Raw genomic sequence first — 19,898 nt, forward strand, 5'->3', positions numbered from 1 at the left:
CAAAGCGACTGAGAAAAACTGTAAGAAATACTATTAAGAAATGTCTGTTTTTTGTATTAACCTTCTCTTTTAAAATTGTATTTAAAATAACACGACGAGAAAATCTGATGACAGTTATTAGTGCTGTAAATAACACGCTGATTTTTTTTTTTTTTTTTTTGTAGTGGGGTTAAGAAGTACGATTTTGCCACTTTGAATATTACTACACTGATAAAAAAATGGCTTATTGAAAAATACATTAGTGATTTTTGTTAAGCCGTCACCCCGCCCCCTTTGGTCATGAGGAATACTATTGGCCAAAAGAAACCCGGAAGTAAAGCGCCGTGTTTTCAAAGCCAGTTATGCACGTGTTGGAAATATGGTCCGATTCAAGTCGAGGTAATGATGGAAAAGTTACTTTGCACTTTTTCTTTAACTTCTGAACTGTACTGACGTTCTTTCGTTATTCTGTGATTTGTAAGGTATTTGCTTTGCGAGTTTTGCCTCCCTGAGCGGAGCAGACTCCAGCTGCTGGAGGAAAGAACTGTCTACCACACACTCAGAAAAGCCGTGAACCAAGTCCACGGCGACTACGGAGCAGCGATCTGTAACATAGGGTTGTCAGGTAAATCCTAGGCTTGTTATTATGTTGTGCTCATTTAGATCTCAACGAGGTAAGAAATATGAGGTAAGACAGGTTATTTTGATGCGCAGTTAACTACGAAGAGTAAGATCACGTTTGTTTAGCTCAGTTTAATGTCTCATTATAGAAAGGTAAAATCTTGTCAACTCTCCTGTAGTGAAATACATGAACGCCCACACTGGAGTGGTCCTGATACGCTGCAAGAAAAACTACTATCGACTCATCTGGTCTGCCCTTCCTTTCATTACCGCCTTCGAGAATAGAGGCCAGAGGGTGCAGTGCTTCCTCAGCTGCTTACATGTTGGAGGTAAGAGAGGTTCTTTCAAGTTTAGACCCATCTGACACCAAATTTTTTTTTTAAATATATATATATATATATATATATATATATATATATTTATATATATTTTTTTTTTTACATGTGCTCCCACAGCCATCTATGTTTTACCCTGATCTCTTCCACAGGAACGATTAGATCATGTCAGAAGTTTCTTGTTAAATATAACAAAAAACAGCTCCATAGATTGCTGCTAGACTGCAAGACAGATGGTAAGTTTCTGTTACATTACAGTCTATCCTTAATTATATGAGGAGGAAGCCACTTCCAGAACAACAATTTACAAATAATTTACTCACCCCCTTGTCATTCACAATGTTCATGTCTTTCTTTCTTCAGTCGTAAAAAAAGTGTTTTTTGAGGAAAACATTTCAGGATTTTTCTCCATATAATGGACTGATATGGTGTCCTGATTTTGAACTTCCAAAATGCAGTTTAAATGCGGCTTCAAATGATCCCAAATGCAGTTGTAAACGATCCCAGCCAAGGAAGAAGGGACTTATCTAGCGATCAGTTATTTTCATTTTAAAAAATACAATTTGTATACTTTTTAATGCAAACGCTCTGTCTTACTCTGCTTGGACTGTTTCTGTTCCGGTTCATGACGGTTAGGGTATGTCAAAAAAGTCCTATCTCATGTTCTCCCTCAACTTCAAAATCATCCTATATCACTGTTTTATCTTTTTTGTTAAGGGTGTTTGATCTTCTTTGCATGTTCACGTTGCAAAGACTGAGTCGGAACTTCTGCAGTGATGTAGGATGATTTTTAAATGATTTTTGAAGTTGAAGAAGAAAATAAAATTGGGAGTTTTTCGACATACCCTAACAGTCTTGAGCCAGAATAGACAGTTCATGTTCATGGAGTTCATGGAGAGAAAGGCGAGATGAGCGTTTGAGATTAAAAAATGAATTTAATTTGTATTTTTAAAATGAAAATAACCGATTGTTTTGCTAGATAAGACCCTTCTTCCTCAGCTGGGATTGTTTGAAGCCACATTTAAACTGCTTTTTGGAAGTTCAAAATCGGGGCACCATATCAGTCCACTGAATGGAGAAAAATGCAGAAATGTTTTCCTCAAAAAACATAATTTCTTAACGACTGAAGAAAGAAAGACATGAACATCTTGGATGACAAGGGGGTGAGTAAATTATATGTGAATCTTTGTTTTGGAAGTGGACTTTCTTCTTTTTTTTTTTTTTTCTTAAAGTCATGATGATGACTTTTTTGTGTTCTCAACAACAAAAAAAATGTTTTCACTGTTTTTCACTCTGCCTGTTAGGAGACAAAATAAAATACAGAAATATTATTAAGTCACTGTTTTGGAAAAAATAAAGCAGTAACTGACATGCAGTATGTAATTGGCAGCAGTTATCTGACATGACAAATAAAAATCACAAACATGCCACTATGAATAAGCTGTATCAACTAAGATTCAGAACAATGAAAAATGAAAAAATGAAAAATTACTGTTTTTGCTCAGATCAAATAATTCAAATATATATATTCAAATTATCATTTTATTTGTTTATTTATGTATTTGTCAAATTATTTTAATTTTACTTAATTGATGAAAACAATTATTTTTTGTTGACATCACAAGAAAAGAAACTTAATATGAGAAAATTAAGTTGTGATCACAAAATAACAACTTATGTCAAGAATGCAAGAAAATTAAGGACAAGAAAGATCACAGATCTCGAGGTCATGCAAACCATTATTTTAAGTCAAGATAACAACAAACTTTGAGATCAGAAGAAAAACTATTTTGTTATGTCTAGTTCACAAGACAGCTTTGTTGTGTTGAGATCGCAAAGAATAATGCATGGCCTTTAAGGGCTTCCATAATTTTAATCACAAGACCGGTATATTTATTTATTTTGGAAATAGAGCGTCCCAAGGTGGCAAACCATGCATATCTGGAAATATGAGTCTTTCTTCTGCTGAATCTTCTGTTGTGTTCAGCAGAAGAATGAAATTCATACAGGTTTGGAATAATTTGAGAGTGAGTAAATAATGACAGAATGTTTTTTGGGGTGAACTATTCTTTTAATCTGTCAAGTTTGAGAACCACTGATGCAGAAGATTCACATACTGTATACACAATCTCTCTTTCTCTTCCCATCCACAAAACAGCTGAGAAACAAGAGATTAGGAGATCGATCCTGAGCTGTTCCCTAGGTACAGTCAGAGGGGAGGAAGCTGATGAAGATGGAAGTGATGATGATGATGATGGAGAAGAAGAGACCTAAAACTCCTTCTAAAAAAACATAGATGTTAGATGTGTAGTTCTCAAAGGCATCATGTATCCATGCAGTGATCAGGAAGATATTTTATGTCCTTTATAAAACTGATAGTAAAGGGTTAATGTGGAGCCCTAACTATTATTATTATTATTATTATGTTTTTTTTTTTGTTTATTTTTTTTTTGATAACACAAGAAACATTTATGTTTTTGTTTTCTGGAGAATTTTGTAATTTGTAAATGGAGTATATCATTCACATTACTGGTATTACTGCTATTATGAACTCTGGCCATGTGCCGTGTATATATTTTTTCTGTATTGATTAAAATACACTACCAGTCAAAAGTTTTTGAACAGTAAGATTTTTTTGGTGTTGTTTTTTTAAGGTCCTCTCTTCTGCTCACCAAGCCTGCATTTATTTGATCCAAAATACAGCAAAAGCATTAACATTGAAATGTTTTTGTTTTACTATTTAAAACTGCTTTCTATTTGAATATGTTTTAAATGTAGTTTATTCCTATGATTAAAGCTAAATTTTCAGCATCATTACTCAAGTCTTCAGTGTCACATGATCCTTCAGAAATCATTCTAATATGCTGATTTGCTGTTCAAGAAACATTTATTATTATTATTATTATTATTATTATTATTATCACCATCAGTATTATTATTATTGGTATTTAAAACAGTTGAGTACATTTGTTCAGGATTTCTTGATGAATAAAAATATCTAAAGATAAGCATTCATATGAAATAAAAAGCTTTTGTAACATTATACACTATACCAGTCAGTATTGGAGTCAGTATTATTTATTTATTGTTTTGGGGAACAATTAATACTTTTATTTAACAAGGATGCTTTAAATGGATCAAAAGTCGATGATAAAGATAAAAATATTTATAATGTTACAAAAGATTTCTATTTCAGATAAATGCTTTTCTTCTAAACATTCTATTCATTAAAGAATCCTGAAAAAAAAATCTACTCAGCTACTTTAAACATAATAGTAATAAGAAATGTTTTTTTTTGAGCAGAAAATAAGAATAAATAATAATTTCTGAAGGATCATGTGACTGGAGTAATAATGCTAAAATTCAGCTGTAAAACCACAGGAATAAATTACATTTTAAAATATATTAAAATAGAAAACAGTTACTTTAAATAGTAAAAATATTTCGACATTTTACTGTTTTTGCTGTATCAAATGCAGGCTTGATGAGCAGGAGACACTTCTTTAAAAAAACATTAAAGTTCAAAAACTTTTGACAGGTAGTGTATCTACTTCTGTTTGTTATAAAATATCTGTAAACGTCTGTTCCAAATAAACCAAATATTAATATTAATATCAATAATAATGTTTTGATACTAAAAACAGGACTATCCGTCAATTAAAATGTATGCGAGTGCGAAATTACACACGCATTACACCACATTTTGCGGTCAAATGCACCAATCAGAATGGCTCAAACCGCGCATGCGCACTTCGTAAACCCAGCAAGGCTTATAACCCTCATCCGGGTGTTTACGGTTCCCGATTGGCGACCCGTCGCCATATGTCTGACATTATTTAGCTGAAGCAAAATTTGGGTTAAAACCCATTTATTCATCCGTTTTCCTCTTTTGGAGAGCGGCTAACGCCTTGTGGGGCGCAACACTTCCCACGCCAAGGAAAATCGGCGCTTTTCAAGGGGCGAGGCCCCGCTTTTTGGGCACTTGTTTTTTTGTGTTAGCACACAGCTTTTTTTACTGAGACATTTGGATTGTGTCTCTCTGTTTTTCTCTCGGTTTGTTTGTGGTCAAGATGTCGCCGTAATGGGGTCTCCGCGTTTGACAGAAATGAATAAGGGCCTTTGTCGCCTGACCTGCATTCGCAACAACCCGTTGTTCTCCCCGTTTACCCCGTTTAATGCTAGAGAGCTCGGAGGCTCTCGCCCCGGAGTTCGGCCTCAATATGGAGAAAAACCCAAACGCCAACAACAGCAGCAGCACGAAGATCCCGCCCCGTTCCAGCTCTACAGGCCCGACTCCTACAGACTCTAAAGCCAAAACAGGTACAGAATCAGCGTCTAAAACACACAAACACACGCTTGTCATGGTCAATTTTGAGAGAAAAGTGTATGTGTTTGAGGCTTACGGCGTGGTTTTGTTTGTGTCTACCGAGATGACGTAGCCACGGCCAGCAAATGCAGCGATTGGCCCGTTTCCTGAATAAACAATAGAGGAATTCAAATAACATCAATAAAGACTGACATTAAACCGTGTCAGAACTGATCTTTTGCTAAGAGCCAATATTTTCTCTGAAATTGTGTTTGCTTTTATAATATGTTGTTTAAATTTTAATCGGCTAAACAAATAAATCACATCCATAACTAATTGACCTGTAAAATAATATATAAATAAGTATATTCATTATAAATGAACTTATTAAATTACATGTATATAAATGCAGGAGATTCATTTCAGTTTGTTTTAGTAAAAGTTTTAATCTGATTTTTATATATATATGTATATATGTAACGTTATATGTATGGATTCAAGAAAGTGACACGCACCAGTTGTGTTATCAGAAAATAAATTCAATAAAATCAGGTGGATATATTTGCACACAGGTGAACACCAGAATAATATACACAAACTGAAAGCTGTAAATTCTTGGAAAAAGGTGGAACTGGTTTCACTGACATTAAATCATGTAATGAGTATTATTAAATGTAATTTAATACCAGGATAACATTCAAAAAGAGCTGGGATCACATGAAATGTGCATATTTCTGAACATTAAAATGTGCAGGCAAAGCGAATGCTTCAGTTTTCAATATTTATTTATTTTTATTTTTTTTGGAAACGATACATATATGTGACCCTGGACCACAAAACCAGTCATAAGTGTCAATTTTTCAAAATTGAGCTTTATACATCATCTGAAAGCTGAATAAATAAGCTTTCCATCAATGTATGGTTTGTTAGGATATAACAATATTTGGCCGAGATACAAATATTTCAGTATATGGAATCTGAGGGTGCAAAAAAAAATCAAAATATTGAGAAAATCGCCTTTAAAGTTTTCCAAATTAAGTTCTTTGCAAAGTATATTACTAATCAAAAATTAAGTTTTGATATATTTACAGGTGGAAATTTACAAAATATCTTAATGGAACATGATCTTTACTTAATTTCCTAATGATTTTTGGCATAAAAGAAAAATCTATAATTTTGACCCATACAATGTATTTTTGGCCATTGCTACAAATATACCCCAGCGACTTAAGACTGGTTTTGTAGTCCAGGGTCACATATATTCATTAAACTTATAACCTTTCATGGGTTTTTGAACATTTTGTGTTCCTTCTATTAAATAGCATTCAAAAATACTCATCATACAATTTAATTTTAATTAAACCAGTTCCCAGTTTCCAACTTGATCAGACTGGGTTTACAGACGTCAGCCCATATGTTTATGCAACTTATTCTGGTGACGGTGCGTGTGTCCGCCTCTCTTTCTGATAACGCACACATGGGTGGTGTGTGTCACTCACTTATACACACAAACCAATATCAAAACTTGAATTCCACTAAACTAACCTAAAACAAAGTTTGCCTGAATTTCTTGATCTGCCCAAGGGGAAACTTATATTTGGGTTTATTTTCCCCTCCTCCTAGTAGCAGATCAGATGCATGAGGATCATGGTCAGGATCTATTCTTGTCAGCAGCCTGCCATGTGACCAGAAGAAAAGCTTCGGTGCTGTATTGCCCTCTAGCTTGTAGAAGGACCCCAGAAAGCCTCCAGCATATCAGAATCAAATCACTGTAGATAACAACTAAAACAGTGTCATCTATGTTTTAGTTTTGATTGTGTTTTGATGTGGGCTTGTGAACCGTACGGGACGACCGTCTCTGCTGCCGGATGATAAGCTGTGTTTACACACCCCTCTGTTCTTATCATGCGGTCCTCTCTGAAACACTTTAAGTGCAGCGTGTGACTGGATTGATTAGCTGTGTGCATGTTGTCATAAATAATGAAAAATAAAAAGGGATTTCATTCCCCCAAAGTTGTCAATATTGCAATTGAATTGTATTTGACAGCCTCTTGTCAAATAAAATGTTATTCATAGAGTAATATATTGATCTGTTTTGACATTTTCCTCCTTTTTCCCTTCTTTTCTTTTAGATGGTAAGAATAATGGGGGCTCAAAGCGCTATAGCCGCAAGCGTGAGCCCACTTTTGCCAAGGCTGAGAGCTTTCCGGGCCCACGCCGCTCCCAGCCACATAAAAGCAAGAATTTTGACAAGAGACCCCCTCAGAGAGGTGGCGGAGGGGGCCGACAGTATGGACTCGCTGGTGGTGGGAGACGAGAAGAGGTTGGTTTAAATAAGGGATTTTTGAAATTTGGATTGTGATTCATTTGTACTTTTATGAAGGGCTGTTTTTATGCTTCCTTATTGCATGTTCATGTGAAGATTGCAGTGAACATGTTGGTTAATTAACTACTAGCAAATAGCCTGTCATGCAAAGTAAACAAACAGACCTGTACTTGCTTGGTTTAAGCAGGATTAACTGTTGGATTCTGTCATTAGGTAGCAGAGAACCGCCGGGCAGAGTTTAGCCCGGCTCAATTTGCTGGACCCAAAAAGATAAGTCTGAACCACCTGCTCAACTTTACGTTTGAGCCACGAGGAGGCCATTTTGGCTCCGGAGGTGATGGCCACTCCTGCTGGGGTCGCCGCAACAAGTGGGGTCACAAACACAAGCCCTTCAACAAGGAGCTTTTTCTGCAGGCTAAGTGAGTATAGCAGAAACTGAATTGATATTAAATCACATTCAAGCTGATAAAATGAGAATAATGCTTAGCTGATGAGTGTTTCTTTCTTTTGCTCACCAGTTGCCAGTTTGTGGTAATTGATGATCAGGACTATCAAGCCCACTTTACTGATCCGGACACTTTGGTGGACTGGGACTGTGTGCAGCAAGTGGTCAGTTCAGACTTCACTCTTTCCTGTATATCCCATCAATCTTAGCATGTTCCTCATGGCATTTTTTTTTTTCTTGTTCTACACAGCGCATCTACAGTCATGAGGTGCCGTCTTGTCCGATCTGCCTGTATCCCCCTGTGGCGGCCCACATCACGCGCTGCGGCCACATCTACTGTTGGCCATGCATGCTGCACTACCTCTCTCTGAGCGAGAAGAGTTGGTCCAAGTGCCCCATTTGCTATGAGGCCGTGCACAGCGCTGATCTCAAGAGGTTTGTACATAAAACACCAGTTTATAATACTTGTTTGGTTTTAAAATGTAAGGCATAGTTTACCCAGGAATGAAAATTCTGTCATTACTCACCCTCATGTTGTTTCGAACCTGTAAGACCTTCGTTCATCTTCGGAAGACAAATTAAGATATTTTTGATGACCCTACATAGACAACAGCACAACTGACACATTCAAAGCCTTAACAGGTAAAAAAGACGTCGTTAAAATAGTCCATGTGACATCAGTGGTTCAACCTTTAATTTTATAAAGCTATGAGAACTTTTTGTGCACAAAGAAAACAAAATAATGACTTTATTCATGAGAGTTGCTGTCTATGCAGGGTCAGAAAGCTCTTAGATTTCATTCAAAAATGCCTTAATTTGTGTTCTGAAGATGAACAAAGTGTCTTAGGGGTTTGGAATGACATGAGGGTGAGTAATTAATAACAGAATTTTCATTTTTGAGTGAACTATCCCTTTAATGCCAACTTCATGATGTAAAGTCTGTTATTTTATTTAAATCAACCCTTGTTATGTTATCTGTGTATCTACAGAATTAGTCCAATGTCAGAGTTAGAAACGTCTTGGGGGAAAAAAATGTCTACATATTTTGGTCGTGATTTGATAGTGACAAATGTATGGAATAACTCCATCAAAACTCCACTAAATGTTTCAGTAGTGACAATTTTAGATACTTTTGAAGCTAGTTCAATGGTGTTAATCAGCACATGGTGAGCTAGCACAGTTCTGAACAGTTGTACACGAATAAAAACTACATGTTATGGAATAACTCCCAAAAAAGTGTGCTTAATTGCAGAAAAAAAAGGTGTTCGGTAGTGACGTTCCTTAAAGTTACATACAGATTTTTTTCAGACTTTTGAACACATTTACCTCAAAATGATGAGATCTATTTGCTCACAGTTAGTAGCTATGAGAGAGAGGGACACAGGAATATTTCCATAAATGTAGGGGTGTAGTTAAAATCAGTCTCAGCCAATGGAGTAAAACCTACACTGTTTCGGTAGTGACACACAAAATGCAGGACCCCCTTTTTTTTTTTTTTTTTTTTACATAAAGTTTCCTAATTTACAGAGAAAAAAAAAAATATATATATATATATATTTTTTTTTTTTAAATTCACTTATTTCACAAGGAATTATAAATATATTTTTAAAGACAACAATGGAAAAAAAATACAAAAATGATTTCAATATTTTCATAAGTAGAAATTTAGGGGTTAGGGTTCAGGACAGCCACCTCCTAATTGAAAGTACCCAATAAATGATGAATTTATATATATTAAGCTTACTCATTTTTAAAAAATTATTGTGGGTTTCAATAGATAATAGAATGAGCTTAGTGAACATCTAAAGTTTGAATACTTAAATGCTTTATAAATGTTTTGGTTGTGCGACAACAGTTTGCACCAATTCTGTTAAATGGCCCATATAGAAGTGTTGTAATTTAGTCAAGGCATTGCAGTTTATTCACTGATGTCACTGAAGCCTGTCTTGTCAAATTTTAGTGTGGTTGCAATGGAGACACGTCAGTATGTGTCCGGTAACGTCATCACTATGCGTCTGATGCGGAGAGAGAAAGGATCGCTGGTGGCTCTTCCCAGCTGTCAGTGGGTGAAGGTGGAAGAGCCCATTCAATTTGGAGGCAAGACATTCTGCTGTTTGCCTGAGACTTTTGTGTTGTTCAGTTGAGTATGTATTATTTGATGCTTTCTCCTTTTTGCCTCAGATGTGCATCTGCGTGCATACTCTAAGCTGCTGCTGGCGTCTCAGGAGCAGGTTTTGGGTTTGCTGGCTGAGGAGAGGGCAGCTCTCCAAACCCAGCTCAGCCAAGAGAAAGATGATCCACAGGCCTGTTTCATACAGAGCGCCTTACTGCTGCTGCAGGTACACATGCCTTCAAATTGGCATTTAAGGTTGGGTTGGACAAGCTCCTTTGAATCTTTTCCAGGTTACAGTTCACTCAAACCAAAAACTAGCTAAACAAGTCAGGCTTCTGTTTTTGAAGAAGTAGTTTGTATAGATTGATTTAAATGGTTGATGTTGATAAGAATGCAAAAACTTTTCACTGAATTGTGTAACTCATTTTATGTAACTTATTGTATAGTTTATTACAGAAAAACAGTGAGAATTTGAGTTGACTACCGAACTTCATTTACATGCAATGATCTTCTGTTTTGTTTTTTATTAAACTAAAAACATATAATGATTGACATTTAGAAATGGCAGAAAAAATAACTGGAAAATATGCCAAGTGCACAAATATAAATAAAAAAAGTAGTTGCTATTAGTTACAATGTTGATACCTTTTGAATTTTGTAACTCAAGTTAATGTAACTTTATTGTAGAATTTAATTCATACAAATGATGAGAATCTAATGTTTTATAAGCATTTTCAGCTTCATAATCCATTTTATACAACTGAAAATATATGTGACATTTAAAAAAAAAAAAACATCTGTATGACATGGAAAAAGCATTTAGCTTTTTTTTTTTTTACTCCCAAACACTGCACCCAAACACATAACCCTCACATTATATCTCTGAATAAACAGGAGCGTGAGGAGCGTCTTTTGAAGGGAGGCTGTAAAGATGGTGGTTCTGTTGATGGGGTGGACATGAGGAAATTGTCTCTGTCTGATCACTCCTCTCCAGAGGTGACTGTGGTCAAGAGCCTCACAAACCCAAAGGTCAGTAGAGACTGTGCCCTTTCCTTTTAGTCATCTGATGCTGCATTTGTAAATTTTGTTAAAGGGGTCATCGGATGCAGAGTTCACTTTTTCATGTTGTTTGAACATTAATGTGTGTTGGCAGTGTATGTACAAATCTACCCTATAATGATTTAAAAATTCATGCAGTGGTTTTTAATTGATCTGTAAAAATAATATCCCCTTTTTCAAAGAGTGTGGCATCACACCGACAGATGCCGCTCCCACGATGGTTGATTGACATGAGTGTCTTACCTCAGACCAGCTGTCACAGTCCAGTAACCTTCCTTGTTTCGATGCCGGAGCAGGGATGTAAGTTAGATTGAGTGATTGAGGTGTTGTGTTGCTGGATGTAATAATAAACATAGTGGTCGTCATTTACTCCCAACATCTGAGCCACTGAAAAGTTTTTTTATGAATCTTTGCGATCGCCTTTCCTTATAACGTGATAGTTAGGAAGTTTAGCGGCTGAAGTAAACAGGCTCGTCATTCCACAGAGGCTCTCTGCATTTAAAGGAACAACCCTTAGAATGAGATGATTTTTGCAGAGCTCATTTTGACAAGGTAACAAGGGTGTTGTTTTACAAAACCAGTAAGAATTTTTAATCAAAGTATATTAGAGACTTTAAATTAAGACCCCAAAGAATCTCATCAACTTGTGGAAAATGGGCATCCGATGACCTCTTTAATCACTGTTTTTAGACCTAGGATACTTTAAAGCTTCTCTTTTCTTCACTTCTAATGCTTATTGTCCTTGTATTGCAGACATGATTTTAAAGTATAGAATTGTCATGAATAGGGATGGCTCGATACCATAATTTTGGCTTCGGTACAAAACCATAATGTGATACCTTGGGTTTGATACTAAATCGATACCATAGGTAACAAATATACAGCCTCAAAAGATAAATTAATTGAAAACAGTTTAGTAAGTATTGTTAACATACTAACCATGTATTAGTTAATTTATCATTTACAACTGCTTATTGACCTAGAGTGCTGTAATACTGTTAGGTCCACTTACCTAATGAATTTTGACAAAGGTTGCTTTACTGTCAAGTGTTATTCTAACAGTCAAAGTAAGTCACGATTTTAGTTGTGATGTATACAGTTATCTTTATTTACTAGTTTCGACAGCAGCATATAAAACACTGAACTGATCAAAATTATGGTATCAAACCGTTTGTAATAAAATATATACCGGTATTTTTCCAGTACTGGTATACTGCGCATCCCTAGTCGTGAACCTCTTTTATCTCTCAGAATGAATAAAAGCATTTACATTTTTCTGTAAATGTATTTAAAATTCAATAAATCCCTGAAAATGTCTGGTAGCACAAGCTCTGGTCCCATTGCATGATTTATCCTGTGTTTCACCACAGCCCATCCTGCAGTATGCCTCAGCGTTTGACGACGAGCTTCAGGAGGGTCACGAGGAGCCGGTGGAAGAGATGGTTGCTTGGAGTGTTCCTGAGGTGGCTGAAGAGATGGCTGAAGGAGCTGTGGAGGAGAAACCTGTAGAAGAGACCCCTCAAAACAGTCAGGGCGCTCATCATGGCCCGTATTATTACTTCTATCAAGGTGTGTGTTGGTATATTTGTAATGATGCTTAAAGGGGTCATGAACTGCTTTTGGGATTTTTGTGCTGTTCTCTGAGGTCCGCTTATAATGTTGTCAAAATTTGACATCAAAAAACATCCTGTTTTAGAAGTAATGGGTTATTTTCTGTCCCCCCATCCCCCCCACCCTTATCAGAACTCTGTTTGAATAGGCATGGCAGATTGAAAACTCAGAAGTAAACGCCCATTGCTATGATCGGCTAACAGTTGTCTATATTTGACAGCCTACATCCTTCACAGATAGATGCTGTTGTGATTTTAGGTTAAAAACACTTAAATACTACAAATGATCTGTAATAACAGACAAAGCAATAGTAATCATGTAATAAAAAGGGTTACTCACACTTGTGTGGTACAGCACTACTGTCGGATTCAAAATAGTCAACACAGCATCGTCTTTTAGTTTTAATCATTCTGAAAGTTCCACAGTGAAATTAAGTGAACAAAGGACCAAAATTCTTACTGATGCGGTCTGGAACTTTATTAAAAATAAAGTTAATCTACTCTTTCCTAATGTTGGGATCAGAAGGAAGGCAATGCAAAGACTGTGTTTTTCCACAACTTTGCACTACACAGTGTCTTGTTGTATTCAAGGTCATGTTTATCTTTTGATTTCTGCATAGACCTGTGTTTACCTCTCGGTACACTACATGCATGAATCGGTTCTTCTGCGGGGGCGGTGTTTAGCCACATCGTTACGTCATAAAGCGGCACATTCCGCAACCTGTCATTTTGGGAGACTGGTTTAAATTTAAGCTAACGAGAAAGTTTTGGGTTTTCGAACTTACAGGATGTTTTTATAGCACAATGACCTCTTATATGTCGAGATGTAGCGCATTTTGATTTCTCAGTTTTTTTGTATGCAGTAACTCTGTAAACAGTAGAATTAAAGCCTAACTATGACTGTTATTTCTCTATTTTGAATCTGTAGCTGAGGATGGTCAGCAGATGTTTCTGCACCCAGTGAACGTGCGCTGTCTGCAGAGAGAGTACGGGAGCCTGGAGAACAGCCCTCAGTCCATCACCGCTACCGTAGTGGAGATTGACGGACAGACTGTCACCGAGGTACACAAACATCTCTTATTCTCACACATTCATGTCACAGAAGAGCAGCAGCTGTTGTCAGAATGGAATACTAGTTTACTGTTTACTGAATGCTTTATATTGGCGTGAAAGATCAGTGTGGTATGATGCTATCATGCCTAGTGTCTGAAGCATGACAGATATAAATGTACCTCAGCTAAAAGTAAATTTATATCACGCTCCCAAGTTTTTAACTGGTTCAGTAAAGTCTACCATGAAAGTAATTGCGACAAACTTCGTTTGCAGGATATTCGCCGTAGGCATCGTTATCTCTCTCACCTGCCCCTAACCTGTGAGTTCAGCCTGTGTGAGCTCAACCTTCAGCCACCCGTTCTCTCCAAAGAGACCCTGGACAGCTTCGCAGGTACATGAACAGATTCAGCTCCATCATGAAAACCTCATATATGAACTATAGACAGTAGTTGAAGAGGCTGACCACTGAAAGATTTCAGTGTTTTTGAAAGAAGTCTCTTATACTCAAAGGCTGGATTTTTTTTTTTTTTTTTTTTTTTTAATCAAAAATACTGTAAAATAGTGATTATTGTGAAATATTATTACAGTTAAGTAACTGTTCTAATATGTTTTAAACTCTAGTTTATTACTGTGGCAAGGGTGTATTATCAGCATCTATTTTACAGTCTTCAGTGTCACATGATCCTTCAGAAATCATGCTAGTATGCTATTTTGCTGCTCAAGCAACATTTCTAATCAATGTTGTAAACTATGAAGCTGCTTAATATTTTTATGGAAACTCTGATACAGGATTCTTTGATTAAATAGAAAGTTCAAAAGAATGGCATATATTCAAAGCTGTGTATGTATATGTGTGTATATAACGATGTATCTTCTGATCAGTTTAATGCATTCTTGCTGAAGTGTGTACAAGTGTGATAAATTGTAGTCACAGTCTTATTAATTGACTGCTGGAAATTTGAGACCAAACATAAGGGAAATGTGTTGGTTCAGTCAGATTGGTACAGATTGTATTAATTCAGTCCCGTAATTTTATTTATTTTGTTCCTCTTTCTGGCAGATGACTTGGAGAAACGCAAGCGCCTGAGGCAGAAGAAAGCGAGGGATGAAAAGAGAAGGGAGAAGAGAATTGAAATCGAGGAAAACAGGAAACATGGGAAATGTGAGAAATTAATTCCCCATTTACTTATTATATTTCTGAGCACACATCTTTATCAAAATTGACAAAGCTTCTGATTGTAGAACATTCAGCTAGAATATTCAAAGGCACAATATGTACAGATTGTTTTTTTTTTTTTTTTTTTTTTTTTTTAATTAAACTAGCCAAAAACAACTAGAACAGGACTATATATTTTTGTTGACTTGTGTACTTGCGTTATCCCAAATGTTTAAATCCAGAGAAATGAGAATTTAACTAGTTTAATGGACTGTGTCACTGTGTTGCCTGCCAGTGAGGTCAAACACCCTAAATTTCAAAACACACACACGTACACACACACACACACGCGTATATATATACCAAAGACACTTTATTGCGTTATGCGTTTGATTAGACAGGTGATGAACACACAGAGTCGCATTATAACAGTACTTTTAACACACTCAAATGTATCTAGTATTAGGGCTGTCAACGATTAATCGCGATTAATCGCATACAAAATAAAAGTTTGAGTTTGCCTAATATATGTGTGTACTGTGTATAATTATTATGTGTATATATAAATACTAACACATTCATGTATATATTTAAGAAATATTTACAATCATATGTATTTATTATAATTTTTATATAATTTATATTATATATAAATAAAATCATTTTGTATATTAATAACATATTTCTCATATATATATATACACATTAATTTGTGTGTATTTATATATACATAATAATTGCACACAGTACGCACACATATATTAGGCAAACTTAAACTTTTATTTTGTATGCGATTAATCGTTGACAGCCCTATCTAGTATGATAAAACAGCACTGCTTTACCCCACATACAAATGACTGGAAAGAGGAGCCGAAGCAGTTGACTATGGCATAATAAAAGCTCTGCTGCTGTCAAACCATGTCGCGCTTGTCTCTCATTAGCAATCGCTCCAGCAGCCTCGTTTCTTTTCCGTGGCTTTTAGTCCCACCGTGCTTCATACTACAATTGTTAATAAATATTTAATACTTTAGCTCCTCCACAAACATGATTTCTGCTTGAGTCCCATCAAATTGCGTCGGCTGTAGGGATGAAGACAGCAACTCCCATGATTCCACATGCCTGAGGTTGTTGTAGTTGGTTTGATTATTGATTTTGTTTTGTGTTCTTCAGATCCAGAGGTGCACATTGGGCTGGAGAACCTCCAGCATTTTCCTGCTTTTGGATCTCCTCCTCAGAGCAGCTCACAGATGCAACTCCCAGAGTTCCTGCTGGGACCCCCGTCTCCTCTGAGCAGCAGCCCTTCAGGTAACACTCGCCCTCTTTTGTAGAGCCCTTCAGTGGTTAGTCTTTTGTGCTTACATCCTGTTTTTATTTCAGATGGAGTGATGTTTCCTACTCTGAGTGAGCACAGTCCATCTCTGAGTGTAGTCGGTGTTGAAGAAGAGACTCCCTGCATGTCCTTTGCTCAGGTTTGCCTGTCATCTCACTCAAGCACTTTCTTTCATGTTTATAGCAACAAAAGTCAAGTTTGTAGCTTTAATGTGGAGTGAAAATCGTCACTACAATAAAATCGAAACTAAATTTGAATAGAGTAATATGAACATCTTGAGAGTTGTGAGTGTCTAAATGCACCATATTTATGTGTGCAGATGCTGAAAGATGGAAAAGCCCGTGTGGATGCCGGGCCTAAAACCACCCCAAAAAAAGGTGAGCGTCCTGTCTTCACTTCACTTGACTGTTACGCTTGTTTCTTGGTGGCTCAGTGACTGCGCTAAATAGTTTTGTAGTGATGCAAGTGTTTTCCTCCACAGCAGACATGTTCCTGGCCCCTCCTTTGGCAGATAGTGATGGAGAGAGTGACGGCTCTGATCGCGTCCCAGTACCCAGTTTCCAAAACTCTTTCAGTCAGGCCTTTGAACAGGCTTTGTCAAAGCTGGACCATGGAAATCAAACCCCAGCACAGGCTTTACCCATCCCTGGTGAGAAAAAAATTCATATGAATGTGAGAGTTTACCCAAAAATGAAAATTGTCTTTTACTTACTCTCAAGTTGTTCCAAGCCTGTATGAATTTCTTTCTTTCTTTGTAATACAAAAGATATCTTGAAGAATATAGAGAACCAAAAGGTTAAAGGGGTAGTTCACCCAAAAATGAAAATTGTCATTAATTACTCACCCTCATGTCATTCCAAACCCGTAGGACCTTTGTTCATCTTCGGAATACAGATACATATATATTTTTGATGAAATCCGAGACCTTTCTGACCCTGCATAGACAGCAGTGCAACTGCAGGGCTCCAGACTGCAACCAAACGGTTGCATTTTGTAACCGTTTTCCACTGGTACTGTTCACACCACCACACTGTTCAACTCATAAGAGCTGTTTCTGTTGCATATAAGAAACCTCAAATGAAACAATAGCACACGGTGCTGCGAGATCCAGTGAGAAACGTTTGCATTTACTGCAGAATAAATAAGGTTGAGAAGTGAGAATCATTCAAATTCTGCCCAGAGTTCTGTGTTATAAACGGCGTTGCCATACGTCAGAAAAGCAGAAGTAGTAACGCTAACTATAACCATGGTGTTGTGGCAGAAACAGTCGAATGTTAATACATTCATTTTAGTGTTCATTTTAGCACTTTTCAATGACTTTCAAGCATTTCAAACAACTATTTCCAGCACTTTATAGCTTTTAAAATAATCCAAATGATCCAAAATGTACTTTGGGTAAACAAACATTTGTGTAAAATTGGAAAAATACATCAAATCACTATTATAACCAGTAGATGGCAGCAGAGGAGCACTTTTTGGCTTATTAGTCATTCACTTCTACTTTTTGCTTTATATTGTACGATAAAATCGCTGTAATGAAATAAATAATAAAGAAATCAGAGTTTGTGTATGAGATAAGAAACGTCTCAAAGTGCCTTGAAAAACACAAACTTCTCTTCAGTTTGTGACTAAATCACACATAATCACTTAAGTTGTTGGTCAGGTCCATATAATAGAATACTAGATATACTATAGAAGAATAATGGTACATTTAATAAGCGTAGAGTATATAAATTTTCTATATAAAAATTAGATATTGCACATTGCTGTTTTATATGCTTCCCAACTCAAGCTTAGTGCTATACTGTCAAATGTATATAAACATGAAATAAACAACAAATGAACATTGTTAGTAACTGTGCTTATTAATGCAAAATTGGATTTTATGCTATTTTTAATAGTCCCACACACCAGTGCTACCAAATCTGCTCCTGGCGCCACCATCTGTAGAATTTAGTGGTGCTGGTGCCACTGCTCTCTTCAAGGCCCAGAAAGGTAGTAACAACATTGTTAAAATAGTCCATGTGACATCAGTGGTTCAACTGTAATGTTTTAAAGCTATGAAAATACATTTTGTGTAAAAAAAGAAAACAGAAATAACCATTCAACAACTGATGGACTATTTTTATTTATTTTCTGGGCCTTGAATATGGTAGTTGTGTTGCTGTCTATGCAGGGTCAGAAAGCTCTGATTTCATCAAAAAAACTAAATTTGTGTTCTGAAGATGAATGAAGGTCTTACGGGTTTGGAACGATATGACGGTGAGTAATTAATGACAGAATTGTCATTTTTGTGTGAACTGTCTTTTTAATGCTCTTCATTGACTTCCATAGTACTTTTCTGGCCATCTTGTGGTCAATGGCGTCCGTCGGCTGTTTGAACAACAGTAAAAAAAAAAAAAACATACAGAAAAACTTGTAAAAACTTGAGCGTTAATAAATTGACAATTTTTCTCATGTGACCTTTCATCTCTCAACTTTCTAGATGAGAAAGGGGGTAAGAAGAAGAAGAAAAAACAGAAGCTTCTCTTCAGCACCTCTATGGTCCACACCAAGTAAACACTGAAGTCCACCCTTCACTCCTGTTTCTACCCTCTGCCTTATTCCTCCCATATGCTTAGGTTTCATTAAGTCCCTCACCGCAGTTTCCCTCTTTTTTTTTTTTTTTTTTTTCATGCCCCTGTTGAATGAGACCCTCTCTAGACGTTCAGTGACCTGCGGGAAGTTCAACAGCAGCAGCGATTGTACACACCATAGACTCAGTATTCCAGATCAGTCCCACAATTGTTCAGTGTTTCTTGCAAAAGGGACATATTCTGAAATTAAAGAGCTCTAGATCAGGCACATTTGAGTTTAGTTGCCAATATTCCATTAATGTCCAGAATGTGGATGGAGACAAATATGGTTGTTGGTTATAGGTTGCAGTTATGAGGGGTCCTGAGGTAGCAGTCAGCCAGCTGCAGAAATGTCCTTTCCCCTCCATCATATCTGTGATACCTTTGTACTTCAACCATGGTGCTTTGAGTCTGGGAATAAAATTTAGCAATGCTTACAGCAGGAAAAAATGCACCAGGAACCTGAGGATTATATGCATTCGAGTTCTTCCTGTCAGGCACATACGCACAAAACTATGCTGATTGTAACACGTTCTTGCTTGTTTGTTCGTTTACATGCCACCCCACTTTTTTTTCTTTCTGCTTAAGTTCTGAGCTCTAGTTGTGGACTTGAGTCTATATTCAACTCTTACCAGCTTGTATCATCTGTCCAGCCTGAGAACTGCCTTTCACAATCAGACACATTAATTATACGTAAAAGAAATCATTGTTCTGCTGAGAACTTAGTGGGTCTTTTAAAGCACTTGACGTTATTAGCCAGGATTCAGAGCTGCTCATGTTCAATAGTGTTCAGATGTTAGAGGCATCAGAGACCAGCCGACTCCACTGCTTGCTATGTATTCAGTGAAGAAAATATGTAAAGACAAAGAAAGGCTATATAAAATGTTGTAGAGGGTTTAATTTTCTCTATTTTCTTTTTTCTTTCTTTTTTTTTTTTTCTCTGATGAAAC

At 36.5% G+C, this 19,898-nt stretch overlaps 2 protein-coding genes across 3 annotated transcripts; both read left to right on the plus strand.

Annotated features, from left to right (window-relative positions):
- Positions 1 to 301: 301 nt before the first annotated feature.
- pop5 (POP5 homolog, ribonuclease P/MRP subunit) lies at positions 302 to 3,752 on the plus strand. Its single transcript, XM_051116465.1, has 5 exons — positions 302 to 378; positions 462 to 604; positions 780 to 929; positions 1,088 to 1,171; positions 3,094 to 3,752. Exons 1-5 carry the CDS (start codon positions 359 to 361, stop codon positions 3,207 to 3,209), a joined length of 513 nt encoding a protein of 170 aa, XP_050972422.1. The 5' UTR covers positions 302 to 358; the 3' UTR covers positions 3,210 to 3,752.
- A 961-nt stretch (positions 3,753 to 4,713) lies between these two features.
- On the plus strand, positions 4,714 to 19,006 carry rnf10 (ring finger protein 10). Of its 2 annotated transcripts, none has more exons than XM_051116797.1 (17): positions 4,714 to 5,255; positions 7,374 to 7,564; positions 7,781 to 7,986; positions 8,086 to 8,176; positions 8,263 to 8,447; positions 9,973 to 10,109; positions 10,194 to 10,351; positions 11,020 to 11,154; positions 12,555 to 12,753; positions 13,723 to 13,856; positions 14,121 to 14,238; positions 14,908 to 15,009; positions 16,174 to 16,308; positions 16,381 to 16,472; positions 16,653 to 16,710; positions 16,815 to 16,982; positions 18,819 to 19,006. In XM_051116797.1, exons 1-17 carry the CDS (start codon positions 5,111 to 5,113, stop codon positions 18,890 to 18,892), a joined length of 2,328 nt encoding a protein of 775 aa, XP_050972754.1. In that variant the 5' UTR covers positions 4,714 to 5,110; the 3' UTR covers positions 18,893 to 19,006. The 2 variants fall into 2 exon arrangements, with proteins under 2 accessions (XP_050972754.1, XP_050972755.1); XM_051116798.1 differs by having other exon boundaries at positions 16,818 to 16,982.
- Positions 19,007 to 19,898: the final 892 nt, after the last annotated feature.

This window comes from Labeo rohita, chromosome 8 (assembly GCF_022985175.1).
Source record: "Labeo rohita strain BAU-BD-2019 chromosome 8, IGBB_LRoh.1.0, whole genome shotgun sequence".
NCBI classification, from domain to species: Eukaryota; Metazoa; Chordata; class Actinopteri; order Cypriniformes; family Cyprinidae; genus Labeo; species Labeo rohita.

Coding starts and splice junctions, on each gene's coding strand:
- pop5 (XM_051116465.1), top strand. CDS start 359: ATGGTCCGATTCAAGTCGAG. Junction 379..461: donor ATGGTCCGATTCAAGTCGAG/GTAATGATGGAA, acceptor GTGATTTGTAAG/GTATTTGCTTTGCGAGTTTT. Junction 930..1,087: donor CAGCTGCTTACATGTTGGAG/GTAAGAGAGGTT, acceptor TCTCTTCCACAG/GAACGATTAGATCATGTCAG.
- rnf10 (XM_051116797.1), top strand. CDS start 5,111: ATGCTAGAGAGCTCGGAGGCTCTCGCCCCGGAGTTCGGCCTCAATATG. Junction 13,857..14,120: donor ACGGACAGACTGTCACCGAG/GTACACAAACAT, acceptor CTTCGTTTGCAG/GATATTCGCCGTAGGCATCG. Junction 16,473..16,652: donor CCTGCATGTCCTTTGCTCAG/GTTTGCCTGTCA, acceptor TTATGTGTGCAG/ATGCTGAAAGATGGAAAAGC.